The sequence below is a fragment of the Colobus angolensis genome, unplaced genomic scaffold (assembly GCF_000951035.1).
Source record: "Colobus angolensis palliatus isolate OR3802 unplaced genomic scaffold, Cang.pa_1.0 Scaffold126, whole genome shotgun sequence".
NCBI lineage: Eukaryota > Metazoa > Chordata > Mammalia > Primates > Cercopithecidae > Colobus > Colobus angolensis.
The window spans coordinates 8,192,054-8,214,506 of record NW_012113808.1 but is presented as its reverse complement, the minus strand read 5'-3'; the positions used below and the strand labels follow the sequence as shown (position 1 = coordinate 8,214,506).

Here is a 22,453-nt window from a genome sequence, read left to right as displayed (position 1 = left end):
CAGGCGTGGCGGCAGGTGCCTGTAGTCCCAGCTACTCAGGAGGCTGAGGCAGGAGAATGGCGTGAACCCAGGAGGCGGAGCTTGTAGTGAGCCACTGCACTCCAGCACTCTAGCCTGGGCGACAGAGAAAGACTATCTCAAAAAAAAAACAAGTTTAAAGTATCACACTAGCTGATTTCAATCCTTGATATAAAGACAAGAAGCTAGATCGATGGAATGTGGCTAAGAAATTGACGTATACATTTATGGTCAATTGATTTTCAACAAAGGGGAAAAGGTAGTCTTTTCACACACACTGTTGGATCAATTGCACATTAATATGCAAAGAAATGAAACTTGACTCTTACAACATATATAAAACTTAACTCGAAATTGTTCACAGACCTAAATGCAAGATGTAAAAAGAGAAAATCTCCAGGAAAAAAAAAGTAAAAATCTTTGTTACCTTGGTTTAGGTAAAGATTCTTAGGACATAAAAAGTATGATCTATAAAAGAATCTGTTAAAAAAAAAAAGACACAAACTGAGAGAAAATATTTGTAAAATACATATCTGATTAAGGACTTGTTATTTAAATAATTTTAGAATTCTTACAATATTAGAAAGTAAACCTGAATATTTAACCAGACTATAAAATAAATAAAACAGAAATAAAAGCCACGAAAAGATACTCAACATCACTAATCATTAGAGAAACGCAAATTAAAGGCCAGACACAGTGGCTCATGCCTGTAGTCCGAGCACTTTGGGAGGCCAAAGCGGGCAGATCACTTGAGGTCGGGAGTTCAAGATCAGGCTGACCAACATGGAGAAACCCCATCGCTACTAAAAATACAACATTAGCCGGGCATGGTGGCACATGCCTGTAATCCCAGCTACTTGGGAGGCTAAGGCAGAAGAATCTCTTGAACCCAGAAGACGGAGGTTGCAGTAAGCCAAGATCACGCCGTTGCACTCCAGCCTGGAGCGAAACTCCGTCTCAAAAGCAAAAAAAGAGAAATGCAGATTAAAACAACAATGATATATTTCTACACACCTACCATGAAGGCTACAATTAGGAAGACTCATTACACCAAATGCTCATGACAATGTAGAGCAATTGGAACTCTCATATACTGCTGGTGGGAATGCAGTATGGTAGAATTACTTTGGAAGACAGTCTGGAAGTTTCTTATAAAGTTAAACATACTTACCATACAACTCAGCAATCCCACAGTAGATATCTACCCAAGAAGATTTAAAAGTGTTCAACCCTAGTTATTTTTTCCAAGATGTACATGAAGGTTCACTATTTACATTTTCTCTGTTAGCCATCAGCAGTGTTTAAAAAAAATTTTTTTAAATCTCCTTCAAGTACTTGTGGAAGACTACCCACCTTAAACCTGAAGCGACATTAAATTACAATTATAAGAACTACACACCATCTAGAACAATTTTCCAAACCTCAAGCTGAGACTCATTAGTGCATATTCCACCAGCTCAATATCAACAGTTTTAAGAATATGAAAAAAAACAGTATGCATCCCATCTAGTAAGGCTTATATATACATCTAGGGAATCCTTTATTTTCGTTGTGTATATCACAGGTTGCCACATAAATGTATTTTTATCATGGATCGTTTTAAAAACATTTTTAAAACACCGATCTAAAGCATACCTGTAACACAAGCTCTATGCTACCAGAAGCTTCTAAACCTTCTAAGCACTTATAACTTGATTCATCCTATTTCAGGAAGCAATGAAACCCACAGTACAGCTATCATAGTGTCTACGGTTGTTATGATTGCTAATATGCCTTTGGTGTCTTGCCTTAAGGAATTATCAATATACTCTATCTTATGTTTGTCACAATTGACTGTCATTTTTCAATACTAAAATCATACATTTTTCAGCTTTCATTGAAATTTCAACATTAAAGAAACAAAATACAAATATTCCACTAACTTTTCCCCAATGGCTAAAAAAAAGAGGCAAAAGTCAGAAGTTACTAATCTTCATATAATAAATATACTGTAACTTGGCAACATATCATGAAGAACCTGGTAAGATAGAATGCAGGTGTATTCAAGATGCACTAGAGTAATCTATACACAAAATTATCCATTTCAATACATACTGACTCTAATGATATTCAAAGGACATTGACTTCATAAACCCCTTACAGAAAGATGAGATTCAATCTCCACTAAAAAACTGTCACTGGCTGCCTAATCATAATTTACACATTTTACACATTATAATAAACTTCCTCGAAAAGTACCCTAAAATTACTTTTTTATCAATTGCTATCTTTTAATTTAGAAGTGTTAGAAGGTTGTAGGAGTGTCTGTCCAAAAGGAAAGAAATGTGAGTAGAAACCAGCATTGTATTGAAATAATAGTTTATTAATGATGTTTATCTTTATAAAACTGTATATATATGGGAAAATAACATCTGTGTGGCTAATAAATCACTGATTTCCAAAAGCACTACTCTACAACTAGTATACAGTAATTTGAGAAACTATTACATTTAAACATTTAAACCTACAGGTACCTCTGACTTCGATAATTATTCTTTTAAAAAAAAAAAATTCCAGGAGGCTGAGCTGGGAGGATGGCCTTGAGCCCAGGAGGTGGAGGCTGTAGTTAGCCATGATGGTGCCACTGCACTCCAGCCTGAGGGACAGAGCAAGACCCTGCCTCACCCTGCCCCCCGCCTCCCGCCAAAAAAAAAATTCTACATTGAAATTTAGACCAGTCTCACAAAGATTAAAATCCCTGGCCTATCCTTGAAATCCATGCTAGTCTAAAACAACACTCTATTGGCCCAGGTGAATCTTGTGGTTTTGCCAGCTCTAAGTAAACACATCTTTTAATCACAAATAACATATGGGAAATTATTCATCTTCATTCCCACAACATAACAGGAAGTTTGGTGAAGTGTAATTTTCTTTGATGGGAAGAAAGGAGGTAATTAATCAGTTTATGTAAAATCAATTACAAAGTTTGAATACTACCATTGAAAGGGCAAATGCTATGGTGAAATAACTGGAAATGTAAAAGCTACGAGAAAAATCTATCCATTTGTTCTATCCCAATTTTACTATTTAGCAGTAATTCACTGCTAAAAATTTGTAGAAAAACAAATAATGAAAATGTATCAGAAAAATACTTAAATCTACAACCCTGTAGATAGACAATCATACTGTTTAAATATTAAAGTCTTAAAAAAAGGAATCTATTTCCTTAGGAAAATCCTAACTTGGAATTTGACTTTTAAAAGGAAGGCTTTATAAGTGTACCATACTTTATTTATTTATTTATGACACAGAGTTTCCCTCTGTCACCCAGGCTGGAGTGCAGTGGCGCAATCTTGGCTCACTGTAACCTCCACCTCCCGGGTTCAAGCTATTCTCCTGCTTCTGCCTCCCAAGAAGCTAAGACTACAGGTGTACGCCACCACGCCCAGCTAATTTTTGTATTTTTAGTAGGGACTGGGGTTTCACCATGTTGGCCAGGCTGGTCTCGAACTCCTGACCTCTAGTGATCTACCCACCTTGGCCTCCCAAAAATGCTGGGATTACAGGCGTAAGCCACCGCACCCAGCCAAGAGTACTCAACTTTAAAAAGTCATTTTATCGCCACACACAAAAAAAGATGGTAATTATGTGACGTGATGGATATGTTAACTAACTTGATTGTATATGGAGTTATTAAGTTGTACACCTTAAATATAACAATTTTTAATTGTCAATTATATCCCAATAAAACTGGGAGGGAAAGTCATTTTTTTAAAAAAATCACTAATTCAAACATTACCAATGTGGATTTTGCTGTTTCCTGAATGCAAGGCCAAGATCAGCACTGTAGTATAGAAGAGTTGAATAACAGCACAAAGGTCTACTAAGGGTAAAGGCCAATCAATTAGTTCTTTGAAAACATTTTCAGGTTTCGATACTTTCAAAAAGTATTTTCAAGTACTTAGAAAACCACTTTTAAAGGAAGTCATTCCAAAAATGTCCTATTTTAAGAGTATATTATCATATCTAAAATACTGTTTAAGATAAAGAACTCCCTGTATGTGCGTGTGTGTATATATATATATATATATATATCTGAAAAACTATAATTCAGGGTTTCTACTATAGTCAGTGAACCCTTCAATTCCCCTAGACCCAATATACAAATTCCATTTCCATTAGGGAGTCGGAGTAGGAGAGGAAAAAGAAAGTATTTGGTTTTGTTATACTTTAATTAACCCGTTTGTAGATATAGCTGCAGTAACTGAACCAAAGAAAAACACTAAAATATAGAACTGTATACAAGTACGTAAACTGTCCAACTGATATAAAGGACCAAATTATCAATGTATTCATGCAAAACAACGTTAACGTTTGTTTTATTAAGCTAAAATTAAGTTCTCTCTCCACAAATAAATTCTAAAAGAAATATTACACACTTTTTTTGGTAAATAGTTTAAAAAAGCAGACTCTAGCTATGTTCAATTTTAAAATGATTAATCACCACTCTAGGTACTTATCCTACAACAAATGCACAAAAGCTTGTATAGTGATGTTCATTACAATGCTGTAAGGGCGAACGTCCACTTAAAGAAGAATGGTTGAGTACACTACAGTACTTCACAATATTACATACTACGTAATAATTTAAAAGACATAATCTATTTTCACTGCCATGGAAAGATCTCCAAAATGTGGAGAAGTTAAAACAATGCTTACGATATGACACCATGTATTCAGGTGTCTCTCTCACACACACAGACACACACACACACACACACACACACACACACACACCCCCTAGCATTTGTACATATACATATGTACTTGTAAGAATGCAAACAAAAAGGTCTGGAAGAATATTCAGAAAACAGAAAATATTATTTCTAAGGGTGGCGGAGTGAAATTGAATGGGAGGGATAAAAGGGATTTTTGCTTCATTTTTATTGAGCTTCTACAAACAAAATGTATTCGTATTTTACTTGAGACACTAAAAAGCAGGAATTAAAAAATTGCATGCTAACTTTTCTTAATTTACAAACCAGAACTGTTGGCTGTAATGAGATTTCATTTTCTTCTCTTGAAATCAAAAACAAATGACAGCAACAAACACTTTTTACCTAGCAAATGGCAAAACTATAAAGAAAAAAATTTTGTTTGATGTTGTTTGCCGTATCTCCAAATAGCAAGAGTAATGAAGAGTATACAGCAAGAAACAAAAAAGACCTTTACTAAGTACGTCCATTTTTACGAAACTAAACTTTTTAGTTGACTCGGGCGTGACCCAGAATCCTCAAAAAAAAAAAAAAAGTTATGCAAAACGAAAAAAAGTGGAATACTGTTCCCTCAAGTATTGAAGGTTGTTTTTAGAAAGCTTAACTAAGAAACTGTAAATGCCAAGTGTGTTTTCCAGGGGTGGGAAAAGGAACGTGAAACCCTACACCACCTTTAAGCGGTCAAAACGAACTGAAGAACAGAGTGGAACTGGGAGAGCGCGCGGGGGTGGGGAGAGCTCAGCTATCACTTTTAGGTTTTGGCTCAGCGCCGCAAGAACAGTTTACACGGATTCTGTCTGGAGCGTGAAGTCCCTGAGGGTGGTCAACGCGTCGCAGCCGACACCTAAACCCTCTGAAGATTGAAGACGAGGGTGGGCAACAACTTAGGTTCTTCGGCTCAGCGGGGAGAGCGCGCTAGAAAAGAGCAAAAGAGCTAACTTTTGCTCTAAACGCGGCAGCTCCTGGAGGTTCCGCAAGTCCCCCGAGTCCCAACCCATTAGCGACCCCAACACCTTTACAAGCCAGTACCTTCTGCCCTCGGCCCGGCCCTCCGAGGAAAACCCAGCAAGGGCGGCGGCTGGCAGCAAGCATAGGGGGCTTGACTGGGGGAGGCATGGGCACGGGATTCGGCGACCGAGGCCCCACCCAACACCCCAGAGTCTCGGGGCACCCTCGCCGAGACGCTGTCCCACCTCCAACAACCCCGGTAGCGCACCCCCTCCCCCACTCTGGGCGGCGACCTCAGCGCCTCCGCCCCGGGGCCCCCGCTCACCCAGGTAGCGGCTCCGCAGCCGGGACGGGTCCTCCAGCCCGAGGGACCTTTTCCTCACGTCCCACAACAGGTGTGGGCAGGAGCCACCCCGAGACATGGCTCTGCCTGAGCCGGGTGGGAGGGGAGACCACCGCGTGGGGGAGGGGAGGAGGGGGAGGGGACACCGGATCAACACCCGAGCCGCACCGGCACCATCCGCGCGCCGGGCCTCCAGGGCGCAGCGTTAGATGGCGGTGGCAGCAGCGGCGCCTGGGCCCCCGAAGCCCGGCCGCACCCGGGTCGGAGCTCGCCTCATACTCTCCTTCTTAGACTAACCAGAACATCCAAAGATCAGCAACAGTCTCCTCCCTCGGCCCCCCTCCAACAGGAGGAGGCGGAGGCGGAGGCGATGGCGACTCCTCCCTCTCCTCGTCCTGGATACCCTCCCCGCCAGCCCTTTCTCGCGAGATGACGACCACCTTGGGGACTGAGGCTGGTGTGTGCCGCGGCTGCCCTCACCGTGGAAGAATGCATTCGGGCCACTCTAACCAGATTCTTAAGTCGCTAGGGATAAAAGAGGAGTAGAGAGAGAAGCGACTCAATTCTGTAGTCTCTCGCTCACGAGTCTCCAGTCAAAAGAAGCAAGAGAATAGTGCAGCAGCATCTTTAGGCACTGAAGGCCCGAAAAGCCCATTTTAACTACGGGCCTGCTTAGTCAAAGTTAAGGGGCAGTAGAGCCAGCGCAGCTTCACCTTCCCTTCTCCAACATGGCCTCGAGGGCAGGGGGGAGAAAGAGGAGGTTTCCCACTGGACCCCACCCGCGCCTCGGGGCGGGCCAATCCTGGCGGGCAGCTCGGCCTGCGCAAGCGCGCTGCCAGCAGGGCGCTGGGCGGACTCGGTGAGGTGATTATTTTGGCACCTGTTGCCTAGGCTCCTCCTCCGTCTCTCCTGCCGGGGCGGAGGCGGACCAGGGGCGGGCCGTTGGCAGCGTCCGCCCCCTCAACCTTCGCGGGGAGCGGGCGGCAGCTTTTTGGTTCACAGCCGGGCAGCGAGAGCCGCGGGAAGGGCTCTCCAGGCGAGATACGGACGCCAGGCGTCGTGGCAAGGAAAAGTGACTAGCTCCCCTTCGTTGTCAGCCAGGGACGAGAACAGAGCCACGCTCCCACCCGGCTGCTCACGATCCCTCGGCGGCGATGTCGGCCGCCGGTGCCCGAGGCCTGCGGGCCACCTACCACCGGCTTCTCGATAAAGTGGAGCTGATGCTGCCCGAGAAATTGAGGCCGTTGTACAACCATCCAGCAGGTAATGTACCCTGAATGGCTCCTTATCGAGACCTTCCTTCCCCCTTCCTCTAAAATGGACCTTTTAGAGGCCCTCTGACAACTGCCACTAGAGGCATCCCACAGCCCCAACTCCTTCCTTCCCTTCAGGTGAAGCCGTTTACTCTCCTAGCCTCTGCATTTCACCCTCTCTCCTGCAACATCCCTTCCTAAGCCAACGTATCTCAAGTCAGCGCCCTTCCCCACCTATCCGCTCCCGTATTACGCACGACTCCAACCCAAACCTGACCTCCAAATTTGAGCCTTCTCAACTTCTGCGGCCACGAAAGTGTCTGGAGCCACCATGAAACACTCATTCTTTTTCTCTTTTCGAATTGTGGCATATTAACCCACACTAGGCAGAGCTGGGTGGGTGGCTTGTCGCACTGTAGGGTTTGGAGTAAAGGTCACACTTTCTTCAGCTACTGCTGGCAGAGGCCTGCAGACTGAGCCCTCCCCTAAACTGCATGCTTTACTTCATCCAGGGTTGAGCCAGTGTCATTTCTCATCCCATAGGTCCAGTGTGTTTCTTTAAATCTGTCCTTATTTATGAAATTGTTGAACAAGCTCTACCCAGAGCTTTTTGTGTGGACAGACCTGGATTTCATTCTCTTCTACCACTTATTATAGTTGTGACCTTGAGCAAAAGCCTAGATCTCTGTTGTGTAATATGCGGTCTGCGAGAATGACAGATAACATATGTGCTTGACTCTTTGTAAATGCTCAGTAAATGTTACATCTCTCTTGGCCTACTGGAAAACTTGTGTTCTTGTGGTTAAAAAAAAAAAAAAAAAAGCTCTCTAAGAAACTGAAACATTCCAATCCCTTAAGATCTAGAATTCTGTTACCTCTTCTCTAAAGTGAGTTGTAATAATACTTATTTGGCTAGTGGCTAACATCAGATATATTCTGAGGTCTCTTTCAAGCCTAAGAACTTGGCAAACTAGAAAATGTGTTGTAAATTGAAAGACTAGAGTGCTACCCGAAAAGTGGCCTTTTTTCTCCTACATAGTTAAAATCTGTATTCTGCAGTTGGTATCATTAGGAAAGTTGTCTAGTTCTCCCATTATCTGATTATGAACCAGCTCTCTGTAGTCTGAACTGGTTACTAAATCTGACCTCCAGTTTGATAATGGAATGAATTGAACATCCGGATAATACTGTAGTTTAACCCTTAATATTATTTATTGCAACATTGAACCTATTATAAAACTGATCACTAAGGAGAGTTTGTTAACTGATTTTAAAAGTTTTTGTTTATTTGCCGTTTAGTTCTTTTAACATTTAGTTTTATTGGAATTATGCTGTGTTTTGTGGCATAATTTGTGGCATCAGATTTTCAGGAAGGAGGGTTGAGCTATGCCTTTGGTAATAATATGGGCTTTACAGAGTCAACTGAACGTGAAGTCAACTCTGACCCTCAAGCTTTGTGTTTTAGCTGTAGGATAAGGGCATGGCAGAGTAAGAGTAATTTTAAACTACTTAATACGAAATTGGAGGGTAGTCTTATCTTGATCCTTTCCAAGGCTTTAGTTTTTAGCCACCTGTAATTACTGCTTAAAATACTAGTCAGCTTTCAGAATGAAGAGGGATTACCTTTCACTTGTAGGATGTGCATTTCATCTGAAAATCCTTGGATTCATTCAGTTATTTTAACCCCCTTTTTCAGTGTAGTAAAAGGAGCTAGGCTTTGAAGGGAGATAGATCTACGTTTAAGTCTTGGCTGTGTGACCTTGACCCTAAATTCCTGCCTTAGTTATCTCATCTATAAAATGGGAGTAATTATATAATCATTTCAGGATTGTTGTGAAAATCAGATGATCTAATGTCTCCAAAACATGCAGCACAGCGTTCGCACTTAGACTCTCAATAACTATCAGTTCTAAGATTTGAACAACGTACAGAGTAAGGATATCTATTACAGCAAAATTATTTATGATCGACAAGTTAGAGGCACACCAGTATAGAAATGAAGGAACTTGAAAAATATGTTGACTAATGAGTATGGAATAAAATCTAAGGAAACACTGATTATTGTCTTAAGAGTTATCCAGAGTGAATATTCAAGGATTTTGCATACTATTTTGCCTAACAGTATTTGTTATTGAATTATCATTGAAACATTTGCCTAGATTCAACTACAAGGGGTTTATTAAATGATATGAAATGCTACAGTTTTAACAGTTGGAAATCATACATTGCTGATTCTAAATTTTTGAGATTTAATTTTATCGCTGACACTGTATGTCTCAACAGGTAACAAGAATGTGTTTTTAGTGGGGTGCGGTGGCTCACGCCTATAATCCCAGCACTTTGGGAGGCTGAGGTGGGCGGATCACCTGAGGTCAGGAGTTCGAGAGCAGCCTGACCAACATGGTGAAACCCTATCTCTACTAAAATACAAAAATTAGCCAGGCATAGTGGCAGGTGCCTGTAATCTCAGCTACTTGGGAGGCTGAGGTGGGAGAATCACTTGAAACAAGGAGGCGGAGGTTGCAGTGAGCCAAGATTGCACCATTGCACTCCAGCCCAGGAGACAGAGGGGGACCCCTTTTAAAAAAAAAAAAAAAAAAAAGAATGTTTTTATGTATAGATATATATTTTAGTCACAGTATTGCATCTCTGACCTATGACCCAGAGTTTTGAGGCTCTCATTATCCATTTGCCTATGTGTTGTTGCTGGCATGTCATGATCTGCCTCTGTAGAGAAGGAATAGAGTTCTAGCCAAATGTGTCCCAGTCAAGTTCCTCAACTCACCAAAAGGATGTCAGTACCCGCATTATCCCCCACCTGACTATAAAATATGTGACTCCACACTAGCCAGTTGCATAGCTGTACACCAGTGTTTGTCAAAGAAATAACCTTGAAGTTATGTTGCCCAATGTTATTTTTTCTTTTCTTTTCTTTTCTTTTCTCTTTTTTTGAGACAAAGTCTTGCTCTGTTCCCTAGGTTGGAGTGCAGTAGCGTGATCTGGGCTCACTGCAACCTTGGCCTGCTGAGTTCAAGCGATTCTCCTGCCTCAGCCTCCTGAATACCTGGGATTACAGGCGCGTGCCACCATGCCCAGCTAATTTTTGTGTTTTCAGTAGAGACGGGGTTTCCCCATGTTGGCCAGGCTGCTCTGAAACTCCTGACCTCAGGTGATCCACCTGCTTTGGCCTCCCAAAGTGCTGGGATTACAGGTGTGAGCAACCACACCTGGCCCCAGTGTTTTCTTAAACGCTTAATTAAGGAAAACCAAAAATTAGCAGTGGAGGAGTGTCATTTATTTGTATTTGTGAGTTCCAGAATGGGGTGAGTCATCCCAAGGGGTGCACACAATGAAACATTGGAATGTAAGAAGAAAATCATAGAACTTGTATTAACATTTACTGTTATTTCATCCATCTAAATTTTTCATTGTGTGTACATTCTGTAATACAAAAATATATTAGGGCAGTAATTCTATATAATTTATAAATATATAAATGATTTATAAAGAGGATGTATGCTCAAATTGTTTTTTACTGATGGGGCACATGTTCAAAAGGAGCTGGAAGACCACAGCTCTATAGAGTCTAAAAACTATCCTTTGGTGAAGTTAGTCCCAAAAACAGCTATCCGAACCATATCATTTTAACGCATTGTAGCTCTCCTTTTATTGAATTACATTTTGGCTTACATGGAAGAGCTTTTGAAAAAATAATTCTCTGAAACTTGTTGCAGTGCTTAGTGTGCTGGTGCTGAGAATATCATTCTCAACATTACATGGGTTCCCTCTGAAGACTCATGGGAAAAGTTACTTTAAAGTCTAAATAAGAATATTTGCATTTTTCCTAGATAAGATAATTAGCTTAATTTTAAAGACCTAGAAGATATTTCTTTTAAATAAAAATAAATTAAATGAACCAGTGTTATCAGTGTTTATAAGGAAATATCTGTATCATAAAAATTTTAAATTCAGTGCTAAGAGAATTGATGTTACAGTAGATAGTTAAATACAACTTCGTTCAAATATATATTGTTCTATTGTATGTAAATAAAATCAAATGTGGACCAATAATCAGTGTACATACCTACATAGTTTCAATTGCATCTCTGTTAGAACTTATTTTGTTGCCACAGATTGTCAGTGAAGAATCTAAATGCCAGTCTAAGATATTAATATATGTCCATATATATTCTTAAGTGTATATTTAATATGTTTAAATATTTACACTAAATATACATATATTATTTTTTAAAGCAATAACTTTATTTAAAGAGATAACTAAAATAGATGTAAAATTAGAATTTCAAATACAATTGTAAAATATTAGTGAAAAATAGAATATCTTCAAACAATCAACTACCAAGAAAGTTGAATTATTCAGTATTTATAGAGGGCCTATTGTATATTAGATACTATTCTGGCAGTCGGGATAAATCAGTGGATAAAATAACAGCCCACCCACACAGAGTTTGTATTCTCAGAAGAGTTCATAAAAAGGAATATCACCCAGGCACGGTGGCTCACACCTGTAATCCCAGCGCTTTGGGAGGCCAAGGCGGGCGGATCACCTGAAGTCAGGAGTTCGAGACCAGCCTGCCCAACATGGTAAAACCCTATTTCTACTAAGAATACAAAATTTAGCTGGGCATGGTGGTGCGCACTTGTAATCCCAGCTACTCTGGAGGGTGAGGCAGGAGAATTGCTTGAACCCGGAAGACAGAGGTTGCACTGAGTCAAGATCACGCCACTGCACTCAATCCAGCCTGGGTGACAGAGCGGAATATCACCCTTGATGTAGTTGTTCAACACTTAACATATTTTTTCTGTGCTATCCTGTTTTTAAACTAATTTTAAGAAATTAGAACTGTTTATGCAGATGTGCTAAAGGAGAAAAAAGCCCTAAGAAAAGCTATAAATAGCTTTTCATTTCCAGGTCATGTAAAAATATTAATTTTGCCTATGACAGAGAATGAAATATGTTTAAAGTGCAGTATGGTATAGTAGAAAGAGGACTGGGATCAAAGAAACTGTGTTCTAGTCCTTGCTTTATCCAGAACTCACCCTAAATTTCCTGAGTGTAAGACAAATTACTTAACTTGTTAGTGTCTCATCTTTTTCATTTATAAAAATGAGGGAGCTTGGACTTTTCTTAAAGTCTTTTCCATCTAATAATCTATAATTTGGTATTCTCTTAGGACTTTTCCTACATTCAGAACCTTCGGGAAACTCAGATTTCATTGGGGAAAGTCATATAATTATTGTTAGATTATGATTTAGGGATCTAGTTTTTTATCCTTGCTGAGTTATTTATTTTAAACAAGTAATTTGTTTACTGGGCCTCATTTGCCTGATTTATGAGTGCCTACAGTAGGTGATTTCAACAGTCTCTCTAAATCTAAAAGTAACTGATTCTTCGTACCTGAAGAAATAAGTAAATTTAAAACGTATCATCCCTAAGATGCATCTTGGCTATTTTAGTCGCTTTACTTGTTCTTTACTCTGGAATTTCAAACCAAAGTGTATTTTCAGTCAACATTTTTAAAAACATCTACCCATGATGTTTTGGGTACTATTTTAGTGAGAGCTATTTCCAAGGCATTGTGGAAAATATTAAAATTATATGGTTCTAAATGGTAGCTTAGTCGTGTTCTTAGTGTTAAATCAGAACTAGCTTTGGCACAAATAAAAATGAATGATTTTTAGCCATCAGTATCCACATCAAAGATTAACCTTTACATACTAGAAGGATTTGTATCTAGTTTGTCACATGATAGTAAACAGGTAAACTTGTGTAATGTAAGGAATTAAGAGGGGTGTTAAAAAGTAACAAATCATAAAGGAGTGGCATGAAAGGGATGGGAAGAGGTAGGGAAATTTAGTGATTTTATGACCTCTTAGCATTCAGTAAGAAACTTGATTTTTCACAGAGGGATATAGTGAATACCTCAATTCAGTATTTGTAAGTGTGTATATGTGCTTGAGAGTGAAAATTACCTATTCTATTCCAAAAAGTAAGTCTTTACTTAGGGAGGGAATCATATATACAATAGGTGGCCTACTTTCTGGGTAAAATTCATATAATATTTTATTAACAGTAATTTCTCTCAAATAAGGAAATTAGGAAGTAAGTTTATGTCAGTTCATCGAAGTTCAAGGCAACTAAATTTGTTAATTTGAAAATTTCTGTCTGTTATTATCTGCTTATGGTGTTCACTTGTAGAATTTCTCAAATTCTATGAAAAGTTTGAATTTAAAAACATGAGTTTGAGTTTCACTTTAAAAATAAGACAATAAAACACAAAATAACTTATAGTCTGTATTTTTCATTATTCTTGAAAATAGTTCATAGTTTAAAATGTATAGACTTTTTTTTTTTCTTTTTTTGATACAGAGTTTTGCTCTTGTTGCCCAGGCTGGAGCGCAATTGCCCAGGTGCAGTCTTGGCTTACTGTAACCTCTGCCTCCCGGGTTCAAGCGATTCTCCTGCCTCAGCCTTCCCAAGTAACTGGGATTATAGGCATGTGCCACCACACCCGGCTAATTTTGTATTTTTAGTAGAGACAGGGTTTCTCCATGTTGGTCAGGCTGGTCTAAAACTCCCCACCTCAGGTGATCCACCCGCCTTGGCCTCTCAAAGTACTGGGATTACAGGTGTGAGCCACTGTGCCCAGCCTAAATGTATAGACATTTTAAATACTTGTTTAATGTTTCTAAATTGTCAGCATTGGAGGCCTTCTTCAACATCCAGTAGTAGTGTTCTAAGAAACAAGATGAAAATGTGTTAATTGTTTTTCTAAAAGAATATATAGTATGTCTGATGTGGACAATTTTCTTCATCTTGGGCTATAAATTAATGTCTTATGAGGAGATTTTTCTTCAGTATATTTTCAGCAGTTCAAAGTTTCCACCTAATCGAGTTATTTCATTTATCATAATGGATGTTAGCCAGGTATCTGTTAGTTTATACATCTGCTTATTCTAATATAATGGTATTATAATCATTTCACGTGTCATAATTATCTATTTTTATGCTCTCCCATGAGAATAGCTGTGTCATTGTACAGAACATAAGCCTGTGTTTTCTAGGTCTAGAATGACACATGTGACATTGTATTGTCACTATTTGAGTGATACCTATTTCTAAGTGCTTTGTTTTGTCAAAACTTTATGTTTAGAAACGTTGAAGTAAGTTGGAATGTTTTTTCACTACTATATCCACTGTTGATCAATTGCTGTTTTCTGGAAGACAGCCTCTGTATCTGATTTATATATGTCTAAATGTACTTGTCTAGCTTTATTTGACGTATTTACTCTTACAGAAAAAAAGCTAAGAAATGTTAATTGAATGCTAATTAGCGTTAAAATGAAAGGGTTAAGTTTTCTTTAAAATTTTGTTAACCCATTGTGTGACCATTTTTTCTTTTTTTAACAGTTAAGAAAACACTGTTCACATTTGTAGATATTAGACTCTGATTTTTTTGTCACTTGTCCACATCTTCTAGTATCTCAGAAAAATTAGCAATTTAGAAGGTCTTATGTATTTGCTACTGCTATTTTTCTGTTTAGTACATAGCAGTTATTAAACTGAAATTAGAGCTTGTTTTCATAGTTTAAAATTATTCACTCACTAAAATACCTCTCTTGGTCCAGGTTCTAGCAACCATAATTTGATGTTTGAAGTTTTTTCAGTTCTTGTTTGGTTTGGTGGGGAAGGGCGTGCTATTAATATTGTAAAACTATTACCTAGCTCCGGGCAGTTTAGTAAATTAGTTACCAGGCAGACTTACTGAAAAGACTGACTATTCATTAACCCCAAAGGATCAACCATTTAAGCTTGTCAACCATTTAAGCTTGGAACCAGAATCTAGAGGCTTTTCTCAGAAAACAGTTTTGGGGTGACAAGAGAAAGTCCAGCTTTGAAATAGAACAAGAAAAGTCTACTGAAGAGTTCAAAGTAAAAATGAACACCCATTCAGTGAGAGACTAAAACAATACACTGACTGACTCTTGACTGATGAAACTCCATGCCAGGATAAAAATTAAACTTAGTAATTGATAATGCATATGAGCGAGAGACACTGTGTGTGACAAAGAAAAATGAACCAGGTGTAATGATAGGAATCCCGGAATCTCACCCTAAATTTCCAGAGAGTTTGAAAGGACTGTTTTATAGGATTAGTGCATTATGTTATCAGACTCGGGAAGAGAGCCGTGGTCTAAGAGTAGAGTAACTAATAAGTGAAATCTAATATATCCTTGGCATAAAGGGAACCTAATGTCCCTAGAGATGAGTAAACAGCAAATTCCAGCCTTGAGGATGAAGCAGTGTTGAGGCAAATTCTGGGTCAGACACAAAGTTTGAATATCTTGATCCTGAACATGGTGAATCCAATTCAGTTCTATTGGCACATGCTTATTATTTGTCAAGGAAGTTAAGAAACGGACCTTGTCTTCGGGTTAATGTGACAGATGCATAAATAATCATTTTAACAGAAAATGATAGAAGAATATACAGGCTGCTTTGGTAGTTAAGAGAAGGAGCATTTAGCCTAACTTGTAGTTTTTTTGTTTGTGTTTTTAAGGCTTCCTTGAGGAGATGCAACCTGAGATGAGTTTCTGATGGATAGGAGTTAGGTAAAGACTAAGCAGGATATTGAGAAGGGACAGCATAAACTGAAGATCCATAAAATAGCATGAAACTGGTTGAATGTTTGCCCAGCTTATCAGTTGGCCTAGGCCAGGATTTCTTAACCTTCTACTTTCTTGGAGCAGCTGTCCTGTACATTGGAGGATGTTTAACAGCATCCCAGGCCTCTACCCACGAGATGGCAGCAGCAGCGTCAGCAGCAGCATCTGCAGCAGTTGGAGCACCACAGTTGGGCAACTAAAAATTCCCCTGGCGGGGACACTCCTGGTTAAGAACCGCTGACCTGGGCTAAGATTTAGTTAAATTAGGGTTATATATTCTGAAACTCAATGGCTTCATATTTTCTTTTATATTCCCCTTTTTCCCTTCGTAAAAATTTCTTTTCAAATTCCAGCCTAGTCTTAACCAAAGAAGAAACTAAATTATTTTATATCTTGTAGAGAAAAAAGGATGTGGCTAGAGTTCTATATGTATGGTGGCTGTGCCCAGAACAATGCTGTTTAGAGAACTGGATAACAGAAACTGAATGTAGATAGGTTTTTCACTCCACTATAAGAACATCAAAATTTAGAACTCCTTTATAGTTTAAGTTCTCTCACCAGCTGTTTCAGCACTGTTTCTAGATTTATTCTACAACTTAAAATACGGAAAATTCAAACGTACACAAGAAAATGTAAAAATGGTTAGATACCAGATGTATGTGAGAAAATAAAGTTTAACATTATAATGGGCTGACTAGGCCCACAAGGAACCACAGGATTTGTGCCGTGATCTTTCTAGTGTTTGAAGAATTATTCTGATGATGATACCCAGCTTCTCTGAAGAATGAGAAAATGAAATTTAGATTGCTGTAGGACTCTAGGATTAAATTAGAAAATCAGCAAGCATATTTTAAAACTATTAAATGCATAAGCCAGACTTACCAGATATTTAAGTATCAGGCTGATAAAAACAACTTACGATTTTAAAGTACTGTAAAAGTTATTTGTAGCCAGGCACGGTGGCTCACGCCTGTAATCCAAGCATTTTGGGCGGCTGAGGCGGGCAGATCACGAGGTCAGGAGTTTGAGACCAGCCTGGCCAGCATGGTGTGAAACCCTGTCTCTATTAAAGATACAAAAACATTAGCCGGGTATGGTGGAGGCGCCTGTAATCCCAGCTACTTGGGAGGCTAAGGCAGGAGAATCACTTGAACCCAGGAGGTGGAGGTTGCAGTGAGCCGAGATTGTGCCATTGCACTCCAGCCTGGGCAACAGAGCGAGACTCTGTCTCAAAAAAAAAAAAAAGGTTATTTGTATATATGTGTGTATATATCTATATATTATATATACACGTACATATATATTACAGTAATAAATATTAGTATAAACTGCTTCCAACTCTACTTGCTAACTTTCCTTTTTATTTAATATTCTACATTCTATTAGGGTAGTAGGGATACAAGTATAAATAATACTGAGCCACTAGCTTCGAGGAAGTCATAATCTTGATAGATACATAGATTTACAAATAACTAGAGTAAAATATGTAAAATGTACTGTGGTAGATTTTAACATGACATTGAATTAATGAATTTGCTGTAAGAATAATGTGAATTAGTTTGAGAAGGATAAAAATATCAAGGACTATGTTAAATTGTGGAGGATAGAATGTGTAGCATTGCTATCACTTAAGGCTAAAGGCAAGTAGTTTGCACTATCTGGTGATACTTTTCAAAACCTGCATACTAAGCAAAAGTTGCAAGGAAGCAACTGCCATTTTTACATTTTTCAAATTTTGCTGCTTAATGTTAAGATTAACCAACTATTTGTTATAGTAATTCAGCCAAAATGCACAAAAATGGGGTGTTATCACTGGGTTCATTTTCACTTGGAATGAGAGTGTTACTTGAGTGTAAAACTAGTATGAAATTACATTAGAATCAAGGTTCCCTAAAATGTTTTTATATGGCAGTATATTTACTGAAAAAATTTTGCATATAGTTGAACCTGTGCAGTTCAAACCTGTGTTATTCAAGGGTCAACTGTACTGTGATACTGTGGTACCTCTCTAAATGTTAACTGAAATACAAAGTATGCAAAAAGCATAGTAAAAGTGGTTAAAAATAGATTGATAAATCTTTTGGTTTTTAAAATTTGGTGACAGCTGTTAAAAGACATGTATAAGATATTTGATTTATTCCTGAATTTTTCTTTTCTTTTTTTCTTTTTTCAGGTCCCAGAACAGTTTTTTTCTGGGCTCCAATTATGAAATGGGTAAGTCTTGAGTTTTTGCAGAAGCTACTGAAAGAAAAATTCCTTAATAGGCATTTACTAATTTGAAGTAACTTTTATGAAGGATATGCTTTAGAATATTCTCGGTGTGCCTTTTGATTATTTCATGGCAAATATTCTCAGACATACCATTTTCTACATAAAGCAACTATCTACTTTAGTTTTTCTGAACTCTTTAGATAAGAGGCCTTCTGGGAACATACTTGTTATCAAAAAACTTAAAATTGTGTACCATAGGGACATGAAATTTCATTCTGAAATTTTATTACTAAGTAAAGCATTAAACTAGTTAGAACCCCCAAGTTAACTTTTATTATTAATTTAGTATGAGAACTGAAGGTGCTAACACCAAAATATAGGTAAGGAAAGTTAGTCTCAAAAAGCAGATGGATTTATTCGGGTATAAATATTAGCATTTGGTAAATGACGGAACCTAGGACTTCCGACTCCAAGCCCAGTGCTTTTACTCTTCCCCAGAGTTTTCTTAAAGTTCTCTCTTAGCTGGGAAAAAAAACAATTGTGGTGGCTGTTTGTAGCAAATCATTGATTTTATGTTGAAAGGGCCAGTTTGGTTCTATAACTGTGCTTCTCAGTGTCATCTCTCTGGACCTGCACTGGCATCATTTGAGAACTTGTTAGGCCCCATCACAGACCTACCAAATCTAAAACTCTAGATGTGGAGTCCAGTGAGATGTGTTTTCATAACCTCTTCAGATGATTCTCTGATGCCCTCTAACGTTTGAAAACTACTGGTCTGTAGGCTTTTTTTTTTTTTAATGTGGTAAAATACACATAAAATTTACTATCTGAACCATTTTCAAAGTGTACAGTTCAGTAGTGTTAAGTACATTTACATCATTGTTAACCAGTCTCCAGAACCCTTTTTATCTTGTAAAAGTAAGACTCTGTACCCATAATTCCCCATTCTCCTTCTCCCGGTCCCTGGCAACCACCATTCTACCTAATGTCTCTATGAATTTCACTACTCTAAGTACCTCTTGTAAATGGAATCAAAATGTATTTGTCTTTTTGTAGTTGGCTTATTTCACCTAGCATAATGTCCACAAGGTACATTAATGTCACATGTGTCAGAATTTCCTTTCTTTTTAAGGCTGAATAGCATTCCATTGTATGTATTTACATTTTGTTTATTCATCTATATGTTGATTGGACAGTTGGTTTGCTTCCACATTTTTGTTGTGAATAATGCTACCATGAACATTGATGTACAAATATCTTTTTAAGTCAATACTTTTAATTCTTCTTAGTATACACTCAGAAGCTGAATTGCTAGACCATATGATTATTCTGCTTAATATTTTTTGTTTTCCTCAGCAACTACATTATTACATTTCTACCAGCAATTCATAAGGGTTTTAATTTCTCCACATCCTCATCAACACTTGTTAACTTTTGATGGGGGAGCGTTTTTGTTTTCGTTTTTATGATAGGCACCTAATGGGTGTTAGATATCTTGTTTTTATTTGCATTTTCCTGATGATTAGTCATGCTGGACATATACTTAATGTACTTATTCATCAGTTGTGTATTTTCTTTGGAGAAATATTTGTTCAAGTCCTTTGCCTGTTTTTAATTTAATCAAGTTGTTTTTTGTTGTTGTTGAGTGATGGGCTGTTGTAATTCTCTTAAATGTACTATTAAAATGGTTAGAACAATTCAGAAACTCAGTTGTAAATTCAAGTGGTTGAGAATGTTAGAATTGGTTATGACTCAATCTTATGGCCTTGGGCAAGTTTAGTCTCTTTGTCATTTTTGGCCCCTCAACTATGAAGTGACAAGATTAGAATATAAGTGATTTGGGAACTGTATTTTACAGAGATCTAGGGAGCAGTTTTGTTTTTTTTTTTTTTCATGTCTACGTATTGAGAAAAGATCCTAAAACCCCTATACTAATGGAAGTTACATTACCATTTCCTTCTTTCACCACCTGCACTTAAAATTACATAGTAATTATATGTCTTTGTAGTGGAATTGATTGCTGAAGTATCCAATCATTAAAAAAGTTTGAGTGATTTCATCTGTTCACAATAAATTTAGGGGCTTCTTTGACCTCGAATTTACCACAGTTTAGGAGTTTATTGATTTTATCAGTAACTTTGGTGTTTATTTGACCTGGTTCATTACTGTTGTGAGATGTTGACAGCATTATATACTCATAAATGCCTTCTTGACTATCTGTCTCTTTAAGAACATCTATTTTAAGTACATGCTGAAATCATGCATAGTCTCCAGATGACAGCATAGCAATAGAAACTTCTGTGTTTTGTTCTCTGGTCAGGAGACTTCTATTAGATACTTACCTTATATACCTCTTACTGTGTTTTATTGTCCCAGAGTATTTGATAATTAATCTGTAGAATTCTATACCTGTCATATAACAGTTGCTTCTGCAAGCCACATATGTTCTATAACATTAAGACTCTTAGACTATGTGCCTTCAAACATACAACTGTAGTAGAGTCCTTCGTAACCACTTTAGTTGAAACCACATAACTAATCATAAAGGTCAAAGTGGATAATCCAGAAAAAAAAAAACCTATGTACCTTAAATATTTTATTTTAACCTAAAGGATATAAATATATATTCTTTGACAATCAGTCTTTTTTAAAGCTAAAGCTTTTATTTATGTATGGATTTTTGAGCTCCACATTTTCTATCCTCGATAAATTATACTATAGTGCATCCTATATAATTTCCAGCTTAGTTTAAAAAAAAAATTTATTAAATCATATAAATTACATTAACAAGTAAAACTGGCATAAACAGATTGGGGGACAAACATAGTGACTTGGTAAAAATACAGCTCATTTAGTGGGAGTAAAAACACATGATTGCAACAGAGACAGTGTTAAAAACACCGAAGATAAATGGCCACATATATGCTGATGTTAAAGAAAAGTGGTCTTACAGCCAGGCCGGGCCTGATGGCTCACACCTGTAATCCCAGCACTTTGGGAGGCCAAGGCGGGCGGATCACCTGAGATCAGGTGTTTGAGACCAGCGTGGGCAACATGGTGAAACCCCGTCTCTACTAAAAATATAAAAATTAGCCAGGCATAGTGGCACATGCCTGTAATCCCAGCTACTTGGAGGCTGAGGCATGAGAATCGCTTGAACCTGGGAGGCAGAGGTTGCAGTGAGCGGAGATCGCACCATTGCACTGCAGCCTGGGTGACAGAGCGAGACTCTGTCTAAAAATAATAGTAATAATAATAACAATATATGATCTAACCAAAAAACTAGAATTATAACAGGTTTTCTGATACTTATACTTTTAAAAAATAATTCATTAGAAGCCCAAACTTCAGCATCACACAATATACCCATGTAACAAACCTGCACATGTACCCTGAATCTAAAATTTAATTTAATTTAAAAATAATAACATTGGCAGAAAACATCAAAGGAAGAATCTATACAAATATCCTTAACAGCTTTCAGGTATCTTCCATGCTAGTGGTTAGTGGTTCCTGACATATATAAAGAATATATAAATTCATATGTGAAATAAGTAGACAAAAAAACAAAATATATATGTGCATATAATGCATACATATATATCTTATCTATATATGTACTACTGGCTTTCAGATATATGAGGCTGCTTAGTGTACCTAACAAAGTAAAATTAGTTCAAAAAGCAGTTTTTTAATTCATTGTGCTTTTTTGTTGTTGTAGTCTACATTTTCTTAATGAATGGATACTAAACTTATAGCTGTTAACTTATGGAAATCTCAAAAATGTTTTGTGCTTAATTTAAAGTTAAAACTATTACTCCACACTCATACTTTTTTTCTTTCTATGTGTTAATCTGTAGGGGTTGGTGTGTGCTGGATTGGCTGATATGGCCAGACCTGCAGAAAAACTTAGCACAGCTCAATCTGCTGTTTTGATGGCTACAGGTAAATTAAATAAATATCTTCTGTGTTCCTTGTAGAACATAAATGATTTTTGTTTTGTTTTGTATCAGTTTGTTTAGTGGCTTAGTGTTTGAAATACACCCGCACACAAAGGAATTAACAGTATTATGTCTAGGAAGTTATTAATTATGGATGGGAGAGTCAGAGGAAGAATAAGTATCTGAATGGGCTTTTGTTTTTCAGGTTTTTGCCATGAGCAAAAGTGGGAAGAAAATTACAGTTAATAGTCACTTTACTCTAAAGATTCCTCTTTCTTTTTTTTTTTTTTTTTT

The 22,453-nt window shown here is 37.8% G+C and overlaps 2 protein-coding genes across 6 annotated transcripts in view; one reads left to right on the top strand and one right to left on the bottom strand.

Annotated features, from left to right (window-relative positions):
• DCAF6 (DDB1 and CUL4 associated factor 6) overlaps window positions 1–6,836 on the bottom strand; it is a 142,999-nt gene extending 136,163 nt beyond the window's left edge. For all 4 annotated transcript variants that reach the window (XM_011933405.1, XM_011933404.1, XM_011933406.1 and 1 more), the window contains exon 1: window positions 6,049–6,836. In XM_011933405.1, coding sequence (XP_011788795.1) covers window positions 6,049–6,145 — 97 coding nt within the window. In that variant the 5' untranslated portion in view covers window positions 6,146–6,836. The remainder of the gene's footprint in view (window positions 1–6,048) is intronic.
• Window positions 5,997–22,453, top strand: part of MPC2 (mitochondrial pyruvate carrier 2) — a 19,065-nt gene continuing 2,608 nt past the window's right edge. The window contains exons 1-4 of one of the 2 annotated variants that reach the window (XM_011933410.1): window positions 5,997–6,052; window positions 7,164–7,329; window positions 18,181–18,221; window positions 22,079–22,163. In XM_011933410.1, coding sequence (XP_011788800.1) covers window positions 7,221–7,329; window positions 18,181–18,221; window positions 22,079–22,163 — 235 coding nt within the window. In that variant the 5' untranslated portion in view covers window positions 5,997–6,052; window positions 7,164–7,220. Of the gene's footprint in view, window positions 6,119–7,163; window positions 7,330–18,180; window positions 18,222–22,078; window positions 22,164–22,453 lie in introns of both variants that reach the window. The other variant, XM_011933408.1, reaches the window with a different exon arrangement.